The sequence below is a fragment of the Corvus hawaiiensis genome, chromosome 6 (assembly GCF_020740725.1).
Source record: "Corvus hawaiiensis isolate bCorHaw1 chromosome 6, bCorHaw1.pri.cur, whole genome shotgun sequence".
In the NCBI taxonomy this organism is placed as follows: Eukaryota; Metazoa; Chordata; class Aves; order Passeriformes; family Corvidae; genus Corvus; species Corvus hawaiiensis.
In genome coordinates, this window is record NC_063218.1 from 33228361 (window position 1) to 33241630 (window position 13270).

Below are 13270 nucleotides of genomic sequence, written 5' to 3' on the forward strand. Positions count from 1 at the left end.
TTTGTTTCGTCAGTGATTCTGCTGTGGGACCAAGCATTAAATAGTTGCCTCATTCTTGTAATAGCTTTACTTTTTTTTTTTTTTTTTTTTTTTTTTTTTTTTTTAATATTAGGTGCCCTGCATTCCTTTGTAAAATTATGCAAGTCATTTGGAACTTTTTCTTAGTTTCAGGGAACAGTGATGTAAAATACCAAATTTCTTAGTCTTAACAACCAGTCCTTCAAAGTCATAAGTGAGTGTTTGAGAATTTATGTGCACGTGTCTCATTATCCTGTCAGATTTTGGAGTTTTTCAGCAGCTTTTTAATCCCTGTTCTGCACTGATTTTAGCTTATTAATAATTTGTGAATTTTCTGTTTCTTGGTACTTGTTGTATAAAGAAATACTATAAACTAAAATTATATGTTTGCATTTTAGGTGTGTTTGAATCACATGGATCTCTTGTAGTGCCTAATGTTAGTGTTATAGCTCCTGAAAAATTATCTGCCAGTGCCAGGCGTCGTCAGGAAACTCAGGTACACGCACATCAAATAAGTATTCAGAAGTGATCCTTAAAAGTTAAGGAATGGTAGAATTCATACTTCCATGATCACCTAACTTATACAAATTGATGCTGTTTGTTCTTTATTCATAAAATAGACTATGAATAACCCAAAAGGTTGAAGGCAAAGACCACCCTTTTTAACAGTTTGGATGTTAGGGATTATCTGTGACATCGTGGCTCAGCTATCATTGTGCATACATATTAGAAATCTCACTTTACTAGGAACCGTGGTTCTGGAACTTCCCTTTCTTTTTCTTCCTCCCTAAATGCTGAAGTATGTTAGAGGCTGTCGTGGTTTCACCCCGGCCAGCAGCCAAGCCCCATGCAGCCGCTTGCTCACTCCCCCACCAGTGGGATCAGAGAGAGAATCAGAAGGGTAAAAGCCAGAAAACCCCTGGATTGAGATAAAGACAGTTTAACGTGGAAAGCAAAAGCCATGCACACCAGCAAAGCAAAACAAGGAATTCCTTCACCACTTCCCATGGGCAGGCAGGTGTTCAGCCATCTCCAGGAGAGCAGGGCCCCATCATCTGTAATGGTGACTTGGGAAGACAAACACCATCAACTCCAAATGTCCCTGCTTCTTCCCTCCACTTTGTACACTGAGCATGCTGTCATATGGTCTGGAATGTCCCTTTGGCCAGTTGGGGTCACCTGCTCTGGCTGTGTCACCTCCCAACCTCCAACGCACCCCCAGCTTCCTCACCAGTGTGGCCATAGGAAAAGCAGAAAAGGCCTTGGCTCTGTGTGTTACCAAACAAGTTATATTGGTTTTAAAAAAAGGAGTCTATGCAGCAGTGGGGGAAGATGTTAGAAAATTCTTTTAACTTTAGTACAATAGTGTTTGATCCCTGCATCTGTGACTAATAGTCTTGCACTAGCTATTGCTTCCTTACTTACCTTTATGAGTGATTAGCTGCTCAGCAATAACAAAAACGTCTCTATGTTATCAATCCTGTGTTCAGCAAAAATCCAAAACATAGCCCCATACCAGCCACTGTGAAGAAAGTTAACTCTACCCCAGACAAAACCAGCAAAAAGGTACAAGTTCATCGTACTTCTAATTTGTAGTATGTTTGTAAAAGATACTTTATGTATTTTATTTTCCTTATGTTGTCTCAAACTGAAAGCCTAAGAAAAAATTGCAGATTTTAAAAACCACACAAAAAGCCTCAAACCAAAACAATAACAAAAAAACCCCACAACCCTGCCTAAAACATGATACTATAGTAATGTAGAAAAGATTCAGTGATGCTAGAAACAAATGTCAAAGTTTTCTCATTTAGGATTATTAGCCTCAAGATATTTAGAGTACATGGTAAAGCAGAACTGTAATCTTACCCCCTTTTCAGTCCAAACTCGGATGTGCAACAAAGAAATCTCCCCAATTAATAGTTCTCAGAACTCAAATAAAGAAGTGGATGTTACTCTCTGAGCTTTGAGCTAAACAAACTTGCTGTTTTCAGGTTTTGAATATGTAAAAGCAACTCTTCCAAGGTACAAAAGACAACATAATGCAAGGCTGCAACTACATTTGTAAAGTGCTACCTTTGCAGGACCACTGGCTTGCTCTGAAAAAAGGTGTTATAATGCAGGACCCATATTTTAGTTTGGCTTTCAAAAGCCATCCTCCTTCTTTAGCTAGAGGTGATTCACTGTATTCAGTCACAAGTTCTCACTTTCCTTTGAAAGTTATCTAACACCCAGAAACAGAGGGTTTTCACTAGTTATGCAAGCATGCACATTGTTCTGTCTGCTTTAGCACTGTGCCAGTATTACCAAGTGTGTACCATTGCTTCAAGTGTCTCAGCCCCAGTTTCCTTCCTCTCATCAAGGATCATTGTGAAACTTTTACTGAAAATTATATTAAACAATTGTTTAAATATGATGTAGTTCTACGTCTTGTTAGATGCAGCCTCTTTTGCTCTCGTCTAGATTTTGTATTTCATAACCTGTGTCACACAAGCAGTGTATCTTAGTTTTGCCCCTCTTTTGTTCCCAGGTACAAACAAGACTTCAGACATTCATTTCTAGCCTGCAACAGAAAACAAGTGAGATTGAGATTTTAGCAGTAAGTATTTAGCAGAAGCCTGAATTAATTCCAAATTCTTAATTGCAGTGGATGATGCTGTTCCTATCTGGAACAAACTATTGCCAATTGCCTCACTTTAGAGATACCCAATGAATCAAACTTCTTGTTAAATAAGACCCCTGGTCTGTTTCTCTAATACATGAAAAGTATCTCAAATTGCATCTATGGGACAGTTCAGTTGCATGGAATAAAATTTTATATAAATTTATATGTAAGTATTTAGTTGTAAGCTCTTAAGCTGTAATTAGCTGTGCTACTGTGGTAGCTGTAATAAATTGTTCCTGCTAGATTTGCACTTCCATTTAAGTCAACATAGCTCTTGTTTGTATATAGCTTTTAGACTTCACTGACCATGTCACAAAGGACTTTAAAATGGTATATGCTTTTCAGGAAACGTAACTGCCTGTTTGCCTGCACCTATGTGCAACTTTCCATAATGGAATCTGTCATGAATAGTTAGAAAGGTTTTAATCATTTCAAACTAAGTTCACAGTTCTGTCAGCATGAGTCCTTCTCTGGAAATCAAAAAGTCTGACTCCGTTCAGTATAGCTGATCTCTAGCTGGCAAACTGATAACAGAGAACTGTTAAGTATTGATTTCTTGGTATTTTTACAGGTTGATCTCCCAAAAGCAACTGTGATACACTTCTTATCATTAGAGGTAAGCAATTAAGTATTGTTGTTAGAACTCTACCTGAACACAAGAGATGATAAATTCTGTTCCCAATGAATGGAGTAAAATTCACCCATTCTAGATTTCTCTTTCAAATTTGAATTAGGTTTAAAACTTAGAAGGATTTTTTTACCCAGGGAGCTTGACTGAGGCTAGAAAAAACATTTTGTCAAATGTCCAAGTTACACAAGACAACATTAGGAAGTCCTAATCCAAAGCTCTGAGGTTTTTTCCCCCCCAAGAATAGTTATCTAAAATTAAATGTTAACTGCTCTTTTTCAGAAACCAGTAAGTATTAATAGCAGTTTCTACAAACGTGTTCCTTGAAGCTCTTAATGAAAGAGAGCCCAAAATCCAGAGGCAATTGTTTCAAGTACAGTAGCTGAAACATCCCTTAGTGAAGCCAGGATAAAAAGGGGATGTATAAGTATTATATTGACACCTTGAACAACTCAGGAACTGGTCACTGGTGGGTGGGAGAAGACAACACCAAAGACAAAGCTTTCTTCTTTTCTCCACTGACAGCACTAGCTTAAGAGAGAGAGGGATGCCTCTCCACCCCTAAAAAAAACCCAAACTCAAGAATGGCATCCTACCTCGAAGTGCATTTAGTACTTTCATACCTTTTATCTGCTGCTCTGAAGCAGTGCTTGTCTGGTAATCAAACCCCTGTGAAACATATCAAGACATTTTCAAAATGCTTCGTTCATCCAGTCTGTCTAAATCACAGAGGTAGTTTATCACCTTGTATTTAAAAAAAAAAATACATATGCACACGATCAGCTTGCATGATTCACTTTTGATCGCCATTACATCTGTTATATTCTCTCCAGCACTGCCAAGATGACAGAGCCCTTTCCATTGCTTATGCCTTTTTAGCACTGAAATGTGTTAAGAAACTGATCACGAAATTAATATTTTTTATTAAAAATAAATGAAGTTGCACGTGTTGTTGACATTGATAATCTTTGAAAGCTATTTAATTAAAAGAGCATTGACAGTACACAGTATTCAGAAGGCTGCATCCTACTGGGAGAAGTATTTCCTTCACAAAAGAATTTAAGACTAGCATAGCTCCTTGTCAATTTCTTTTTCTTAGCTTGATGGAGACAGACAAGCCTTTGATGCTACTGTGAGACAACTGATGTCACGATGGCCCAAACAGAGATGTTCATATTTACAAGCAATTTGTGATGAAATTTACAGTATCAAAATGGAAAAGAGGTAAATTTGTTAAGCTCTTATGGGTACATGAACTGCCTCAATTATTTCTACATTCAACCTAGTAGAGAAGCTGCTCCTAACTTGTCTTCCTCTTTCCCCTCTGAGGCAAAAAGAAATACTCAGGAAATGTGTGTACTTCCTTCAAAACTATAGGAAGAGTTGACTGGTCACTAACCCTCACTGATAAAATGTAAATTCTTCATTTTTCTGTGTCTTTTCAGGAAGCTCTAGAATGTATTGCAACTTTCATCTCGCTGCTGTGTTAATAAAACTGAATAGCTGACAATTATGTACAGCCAGGTATCCTGCTATACACAGTAGCTATACTTCTATATATGTAAATATACAATACATGCATATACTGCTACATAAAAGGCCTCTTTTCTGATGAGAGGGACTCACCTTGTCTTTTCAAACTCATAAGCACATTTAATTCCTCCTGCTTTGAAATAATACGATGGCAGTCAGGCATAGGTGGGAGAGTGCCCAGTTTTGTGCAGACACGATGCATGCTCTCCCAGCATGTACAGTAAAGCCCATTTCTGTTTTGTAAGCATAAAACATTTATGTCCAACTCATAGTCTTGCTGTTGGATTCTGGCAAGGCTGATATATAGTCTGGACACATCCAGTATGTCCAGTTTTAAACCTCAAATAGTCAAATGTTGCATGTACTGGTACAATTGAGACCTGGGTACTTATGCCCAATTACGGGTTTCATTTCTAATACATTTTCTTAAACCTTTGTTCCACTTGAAGGTACTACTTAACCTTTAAATAAGACTAAAACTTTGGTTCCTTTTTCTGAGATGCACCGAAGTTGCTTCAGGTTTGCTGTTTACCAAGACAGCTAAATACCAAGTCAAGCATTTTCTTTTCTTCATGGGGCTTGCAAGACTGTGAGCAACAGAACTCAAATATTACATACATATAATACTCCATACAGTGCTGGGTATGAATGTAATAGAGTCCCTGACAGTCGTCCTCTCCCATTCAAGGCCTGAGCACTACTTTGCTGTAATCCTTCAGAACACTGAAGTGAAAACTGAACAGGCAAGATCAATAGAAAGAGGATGAGGGGAAAATTGAAGTCCCAGCCAAACAAAAACTTACTGATTTTCTACTCCATCTTTGCTGCTATCTTATTGTGAGGTTTTGTCACAGGAACTGTAGCATTTGAACCTGCAGTTTCAAAATTCTAAAATTCTTTTTTCCTTCCCTCTGCAGGGTTCCTGCACTCATCCTGTACAGTTACCGAGATGAATACAAGGTTTTGTTTTAGTACTTAAAGCATCGTTTGTGGGATGCTTCTACAAATGGGCAACAGTGTTTTGTCAAAAGGAATTTCAAAAAGCTGTAATAATGCAAGAGAGGCAACTAGTCCTCCTTTCTCTGTCCGAATGGCATTTCATGTATAATATTGTCCTGGTTCCAGCCAGGACAGGGTTAATTTTAGCTGTAGCTGGGAGGGTGCATGGCCAGAGGTTGATCAATACCACCCTCACACCCCCAGGCCCCTTCCAGGTGGCCACAGCGTGGCAGAGGGAGCAGTTGGGTAATGTTGCTTCTGGGGACTCTGTGTTCACCTTTCCTGTACCCTCTGCCATTGGTATTGTTACTGTTTTCTTATCTCACTGCTGTTTCCAGTAAATTGTTCTTACCTCAACCTGTGCTCTTTACCTTTTGTGCCTCCGGTTCTCCTCTCCAGCCGGTTCTCCTCTCCAGCCACCGTCAGGGGGAGAGGGTAGTGAGCAGCACATGGATTCAACTGGAGCACTAAACTAGAGAATGACATTCCTAAACCATGACAAATATAGAACTAAATTCTTTCAAAATGTGGAAGTAACTGTTTTATAGGCAATTAAGGAACAAGTCTGACTATAGCCACAGATATGTATTACCATGTAGTTCTTGCCCCTTATGCTGCACAAATCAGCTGTACAGATGTAAAACTACTTTTTTTTAAATAGTTTCAGAATGCCTTAGTACTGCAACGAGAAACATCAGTTCTAGAATTATGAGAATGAATTACCTCTAACAAATTGTTTTAAACATTTTTGAGTTTTTATGTAATAAAAACTGCTGAGCTTTATTGAAATACTCATTACAAGCCTTTTGTGTGTCATTTTTGGTTCCGTTTTTTAAATCTGCTGTTTTAATTTATATATAAAATATGGTAGATTTCAGGCTGAAAGTTGTTACAAGCTGGCTCCCTGTGCTTGTCCTGTCTGTACTTTTGCATGTAAATTAAGCAGCAGCTTCTGCAACATCAACACCTGATAAAAGGAAACACTTGTTTCAGACCTGCAGAACTTAAACCAAAGACTAAAGAGAAACAGAAACCTGCATGTGCTTGAGTCATAACCAAAGTTTTGAACTAACTTTCTTTACCCGAGTGGTCAGATGACGTTTGAAGTTAGAATCATAGTAACGATGGAAATATTATCATTACCTTCTTGAAGCTAAACAGCAACACAACCCCATCAGGAAGAATAAAGCTGAGAAACTATGATTTACAGCAGCTATAGTTAACTACGCATTATATTTCACAGCAAAACACTGGATGAATATGCAGAAATATTAAGGATTTCTGGAACTATACTGGTGTTCGCCCTCCCTCCCCACTTGGTACCTTCTGTTTAAATAACTTAGACCTCTTTCTTTCTCTAATGACTGCCATTGTAGGCTCATTACATTAATAAATACCTACTTACTTTTTCTACCCTTTCTTGTAGCAAAGAGAAGGGCAAAGTTAAAATATGTAGAGGTAACTTGCAAGACAAACCAAAAACCTTCTGAGAACTGTGAAGCTTCTACCAGCAATGCCCAGCAGCAGCAGACAATCCTAAAGGCATAAATAGCTGTGCCATTCCTACCGATTCACCAAGACAAGTCACAGCTGTCATTACACTCAATCCATTTCTCATTATGTTTAATAGGAGCAATTACAGATTTACTTTTTGCATCTGCTTATACGGAGGAAGGAAAATTCAGATCCCTGCATATACTGAAGGATGATGTTTTTAAAAAACAAAAAGTTTAGGTGACATGAGCATTTTAAAGCGATGTCTGAGGGGAACATTACACAGAGTCCTACTCTCCCCCCACCCTGAGCTGGGGTCAGAACAGCTGGATCAGCATGGAGTGAAGGCTCTGCAAGAACTCAAGCACTGTGCTGGCTGCCTTGGGGATATCTGTATTGCATCAGGTAGAGATGTCCCTCAGCTTAAGACAGAACCAAGAAAGCAGCTGTTCCTGATAATATGTTGGCATCTGCTTTCCCTCGAACTGCTGAGGCTCATCTATAAAACTGAGCATCTGTCACTGAGACTCCTACTCCAGCCTTGTTTTGCTTCTGGTACAGAGCATTTCTCTTCACCCTGTGCTACCCGCCCCCCCACAGGTTTTACACTGCAGAGTAAACAGCAGCAGTGTAAGTACAAACCAGCTGAGTGTAAAGCTATTTCGGTATAATGCTGTACATACTCCTGCCATACAACAATCCAAAAAGCACCTCTGCTCTCAGTTTAAACAAAAGTACTGATCACATCCCAGTATCCTGCTGGAAGGAAAGCCAAAGACAAATGATAAAAAGAAATGGACTTTGCTTTGAGCAAGGGTCAAGTCTATTATAGTGATGGTAGTACGCTGTCCCATCACTGTGTTGCTTTACTCTTCTTGGCCTTGCTTTTCTTGTCTTTCTTCTTCAGACCATCCATGTTAGCTCTTAGCAAATTTGAATATGCCTGAAAAAACAATTAGAACCGTTTAGAAGAACAATATAAATTACAATATGCAAAAGGTAACATTTTATGTATTACTTATGGCTAATTACCTGCCTTTTCACAGGGAATCGTGCTCTTACACCCTACACCAGGAAAATACTGTTTCTAAACCAATGTACAAGATGAGATAAAACAGGATTTTTTTTTTAAACAGATTAAGACAGATGGGTAGTCTAAGTTAGTTTCTGTGGCAGTTCAGCACAGAATCAACCTGTTCACAGCTGTCCAGTGCTTCCAACTGACCACTTCTACTACTTACAGAAAAGAAAGATAAAAGGCATACAAAACTTACCATCTGGAATTTATTTACTTCCTTTGAGCTCACCTAGGAAAGTAATACCAGAGGTTAACCATGGAAACTCTGGCTTCTATTACAGACCAAGTATCAGTATGTGTTTACCCACCAGTTACCATCTGGTCTTTTTAGCAGCAGTTGGATCAACTCATCACATTCAGTGTTCAATATGCTGTACTGGTATGTCATAGGGATTTAAAAAACTGAAAACACTCCTTGATTAACAAAACACCCTACAGGCCATTCATTCCTACGTCACATGTTTTCAAATGGGAAGAATGTGAAGAAGCATTCAAAGGTCCGATTCACTTGTAGGACCATAAAAATGCAGCTCAGGTTCTCAACTATTTCTCAAAGCAGCATTTTTCCTTGTGTCATATCACAGAGCAGAGCTAAAGTCAGCTAAAGCCTTTCCCAATCCCCCATTCAAAGTAAACACACACCGGGTTTTCAACTTTCAGTTAACATTTTCTCAAGTTTCACTTAAAATGTGGAGCATTAAATCAAAAACACATAGAGCCACTAATCTTTCTAACTTAAAGTTGTCACTTACCACTGTGCTAATTTTCTTCTTTCCATCAGTTGCTCTTAGGAGACACTTGTTGTCTGCTGGTTCAAAACTTTCTACGTGGCCTTTGCGTGGGACTGGTTTTGTTCGGCCATCATCTGTATTGAAAAAGAATTTTTATTCTAATTTTGTTAAAATCAACAGATGCCTTCTGATGTGAGATGTTAAAAACTGCTCATGAGGTCTGTAAAACACCTTGGAATTTGAGGCCATCAGAACTAATACTGCTGCCAAATTGCCCTTACTCTAGAAACCAGAAGGATCTGTTCCATAAACAACATCTGCCAGAAAAAAATAAAGTAAATTCTCCAGAACGTGCTGCATGCCCCGCCTGCTCGAGTAGCAGCATGCTTTAAATGCATGTCACCCTGCTGCCTCAACACACGGCCTCTCAAGTAGTGCCAGCTAGCCAGGAACCAGAGCAACATGACCACACAAAAACATTAGAACTCTCCCTTTACAGAAAACTAGCGATTTTCAATTATTGTTTAACAATCAGAAAGTCCCAGTATTTCCTGCAGTCTGAAATACAGTCTTACTCAAAGGTTATTAGTACTAATAGTACTAGTACAACCAGTAGTTGTAGGGCTAATAGTATCAGTACTGCCATCAGTAGTACCATCAGTAGTACCATCAGCTGACTGGTTTGTCCTATGGCCGCTCTTGTTTTCAGATACCCTGGATTACATCTGTATCGCTTAAAATACCTGCTGACAACACTCAGATTTAGAGGAACACCTCTTTAATCCACTAACAGACTCAACACTTACATTTCTTCAGCGTTATGAAAACACTGCCGGAAGTCCTGCACTTTTGGAAGAGCCTGGTAAGCTCCGTCAGGAACTGCAAGAGAAAGAGACGCGCCCGTGGCTGGGAGCCACCACACGAGCGCCGAGCTCTTCCCCCCGCGCAGCGCCGGCCTCGCCCCGGCCTGTCTCCTGCCCGCGGGAGGCAGCGCCGAGGGAAGGCGAACTCCCGGCTTTCCCCACGCTGAAGCTGCAGGACACGAGGTCCCAGCCGGGGGCGGCCCGGCCCGCGGTTCTGACTCCGGACACGAGCTCTGAGCCCCCCGGACCTCCCACGGCCCCGGCCCTCCTGCCTCGCCGAACCAGAGCCCCCGGCGACAGCGGCGCTCGCTCCGCTCCCCTCCCCCGCAGTGGCTCCCACTCCGCCGGGGCCGGCACGGGCCCGGCGTCGCCGCGGGACTTTGCGGAGCGCCCCTCTCTCTCTCTCTCCCTCGCTCGTTCGGTCCCTCCCTCCGCGGCGGCACACAGGGCTCGCCCCCGTTCCCGGCGGGCCGCGGCCCCGCACCTGCTCGCTCTCCAGCAGCACCATCCTGCTCCGCTCCGGAAGGGCCGCGCGCGCACGCGCAGCGCGGGGGCAGCTCCACGTCAGCGGCCCGGGCCGGGCGGGCCCGGGGCGGCCCCGCCTGCTCCTGGGCGGGGACGAGTGAGATTCCAGCGGCCCGCCTCCTGCCGGGGCCTGGAGGCCGTGTTTCCTAGCGCGCGTGCCGCGGTGTCCGTGCCCGGGCACCGGGAGTCGCTCGCAGGCTTCACCTGGAGCCGGCCCGTCGCCCCCAGTGAGGCGCTGAAGGGGCTGGCGTAAGGGGCGCCGCTGAGCGCGGCTGGCGGTGAGGGGCGGGATTTGAGACTAAACGAGGCAGACCCCTGGATTTTTACGAAAAGAGCAGAGGGGAAACCTGCGCCTGGTAGGGCCGAGAGGGCACTTCGCACCCCTGACGCTTGAAGCTCCTGGGGGGGTGGGTTCTGTAACAGGGGAGTTTTCTGTCAAGCCCGTGACAGTCGGTGCGGGAACACACAGAAGTAGCACGTGACCTAGTGCCTTTTCATGTTTATCATTAGGAAAACAGATCTATTTTTCCTCCTTGGACCTAACAAAAGTGAAAGATAATGCCTTAGAGATTAAAACGAAAAGCTGCTCTCAGGCTCGTAGGTGCTTGAGCCCCTGAGGAATTCATACTGTTCATTTATGAGCTCTGGTGTGCATTCTAGACAGAACTGAAATACCTTCTTGCATTATCATTCTCATGGTGGAGGTGTTGTTCCATATATGAAACAACGCGTGATAATCAGAGAGCCTAGTCACTCCAAAAATCCTTTTTGGAGTTCACAATTATTCACGGTGCTTTTGCAGGTTCAGCGGGAGGCAGTAGAGGGTGCTGTGATTGCACACACAGAAACGAAACTGCCTAAAGAACAAGGAAACAAATACCCAAGACGCAGGTCATTGCAACACGGCCATGGTTTATGAAAGTCTACGAGGTTATTAAGGTAACTCCATTATGTTAAGAGTCAAGGGAAGTGTAGAGATCCAACACTACTTTCCTATATCATGGATGGTATTATCCTCCTGATGCTTTTGCGCTTGTATTATTTGCAGTTGAGGAGGAAATACTTCAGTAAAATAAATTCCATTGTTCCTCATAGCATTAAAAATCTCATAAAAAATAAGGAATGTATGTGATTGAAGCCTCCTGAAAACAGGCATTCTAAGGGGACACCATCAGTGCTGTGGTTACAAGTACTGATAGGCCAAAACCCTGTAGAATTTTAGTGATGGTCCCTGCCCCTACCAGCTCACAGTCAGTGGGTACAACAAGCGAAGATGGGTGGATGCATGGAGTCATTGCTGACACGTACTTCCTCTAACACTGCCTGATTGCTGGAGAAGTCATAACACACTCCTGACTACAAGAGGTTGTTTTGTCAGAAATCAGAGTAGGGTTGTGTTTTCAAGAGAGCTCTGAACATGGACAATGTAAGAGTGTTGCAGATTTTTATAGGCAACTTGTGAAAGAAGAGCAGAAATGGAAAAACTAAAACAATTGCAACATACTCCCCCTTGGAAACTACCATGGTCACAGACACTGGAAGGCAGAAGTACATTTCCACTCGTGCTTGCCAGAGGAGAAGATGGGTGGTCTTGTAGCTGTAACACAGGGACTACAACTCTCACCTGAATTCTGACTCTTGAGTTCACCAGAGAAGTCTTGTGTTGCCATGAACTGGTCTCCTAACCTCTCTGTGCCACAGCTCCTCATTATAAAGGTGGAGCTTTATTATTGAAAAAAGCATCAATGCCTGTGGGAAGGGCATCACAGAGGTTTCTTTCCCTTTTGCACAAAACTCTCCCCCCCTCTATTAGGCACTACCTCTGTTGCTGAGGTGTACCTTTGGGACACTGCAGCTGTGGTGGTGCCCACCTTGATGTAGCTGAGGTGTCAGCAGCAGTGTAGCTGCCACATCAGAGACTGTACAAAGATACAGGGCATCTACCTCTGCAGGCAGATTCCTTACAGGAACCAGTGGCACTAAAGCTCTGGTTCTGCTGTATACTGGAAGAAGGGACAAAGGGGGAAATTGCCATGAAGAACTCCAGAGACTCGCATGAAGTTTATGTTTTTCAAATCTGTTGTTTTATCAGCAATTTTTTGGAAAATATATTTGTCTCACTGCTAATAAAAGAAGTGGCTCCACTGAACTGCTGAATTTCTTTCCACAAGAAAGAAGGAGGATTTTTTTTTTTTTGCATGTGTGCATGTGTGTTAGCTTATCTTCCCAATCTTGAAGCTGTTTTTCAAGCCAGAATGTCACAATTTAATTGGGGGAGAAGCCTTAATCACAACTTGCAAACAAGGTGAAAATGGAACATTTTTAACGATTCCTTTCCAAAAAATAGATGGAACAGGGGAATGCTGACATTGCTTTACTTTTGCCAAAGGCTGCCAACACTCCAAGGGAATAAGCTATTCAGCTGGTGAAAAAGTGCTGAACAAACACTGAAGGAGCTAAAGGGATACTCCCAATCATGATATACTTACTTTTCACTCTATCTCCTGCCCCAGCCTGATGTCTTTCCCCTCACCCCATGCCCTAACATAAAAAAAAAAAGGGGGGGCGGGGGGGAATAGAAAAAAATAGGAAAAAAAAAAAGAAAATAAGAAAAGGCAGGTTGGATTAAAACAGTAGCAAGAGGAATTGGTGGATCCTGAGAGTTGGCAGGGGTATTAGTATTTTGTAACCTGATCTGTCATGTGACCAGGGCCAGGCAATAAAAATAAGTCTCCTACC

General features: G+C 42.0%; 2 protein-coding genes across 2 annotated transcripts in view; one reads left to right on the forward strand and one right to left on the reverse strand.

The window, feature by feature from the left end:
* EIF2AK4 (eukaryotic translation initiation factor 2 alpha kinase 4) overlaps nt 1–6635 on the forward strand; it is a 37918-nt gene extending 31283 nt beyond the window's left edge. The window contains exons 35-39 of the mRNA XM_048305562.1: nt 417–514; nt 2546–2614; nt 3252–3296; nt 4408–4532; nt 5759–6635. Coding sequence (XP_048161519.1) covers nt 417–514; nt 2546–2614; nt 3252–3296; nt 4408–4532; nt 5759–5813 — 392 coding nt within the window. The 3' untranslated portion in view covers nt 5814–6635. The remainder of the gene's footprint in view (nt 1–416; nt 515–2545; nt 2615–3251; nt 3297–4407; nt 4533–5758) is intronic.
* Nucleotides 6636–7446: 811 nt separating this feature from the next.
* SRP14 (signal recognition particle 14) lies at nt 7447–10597 on the reverse strand. The gene is made up of 5 exons (XM_048305564.1): nt 10491–10597; nt 9950–10022; nt 9165–9277; nt 8609–8641; nt 7447–8277 (listed from the first exon to the last, which is right to left on the reverse strand). The coding sequence occupies exons 1-5, from the start codon at nt 10512–10514 to the stop codon at nt 8188–8190; spliced, it is 333 nt and encodes a 110-aa protein (XP_048161521.1). The 5' UTR covers nt 10515–10597; the 3' UTR covers nt 7447–8187.
* Nucleotides 10598–13270: the final 2673 nt, after the last annotated feature.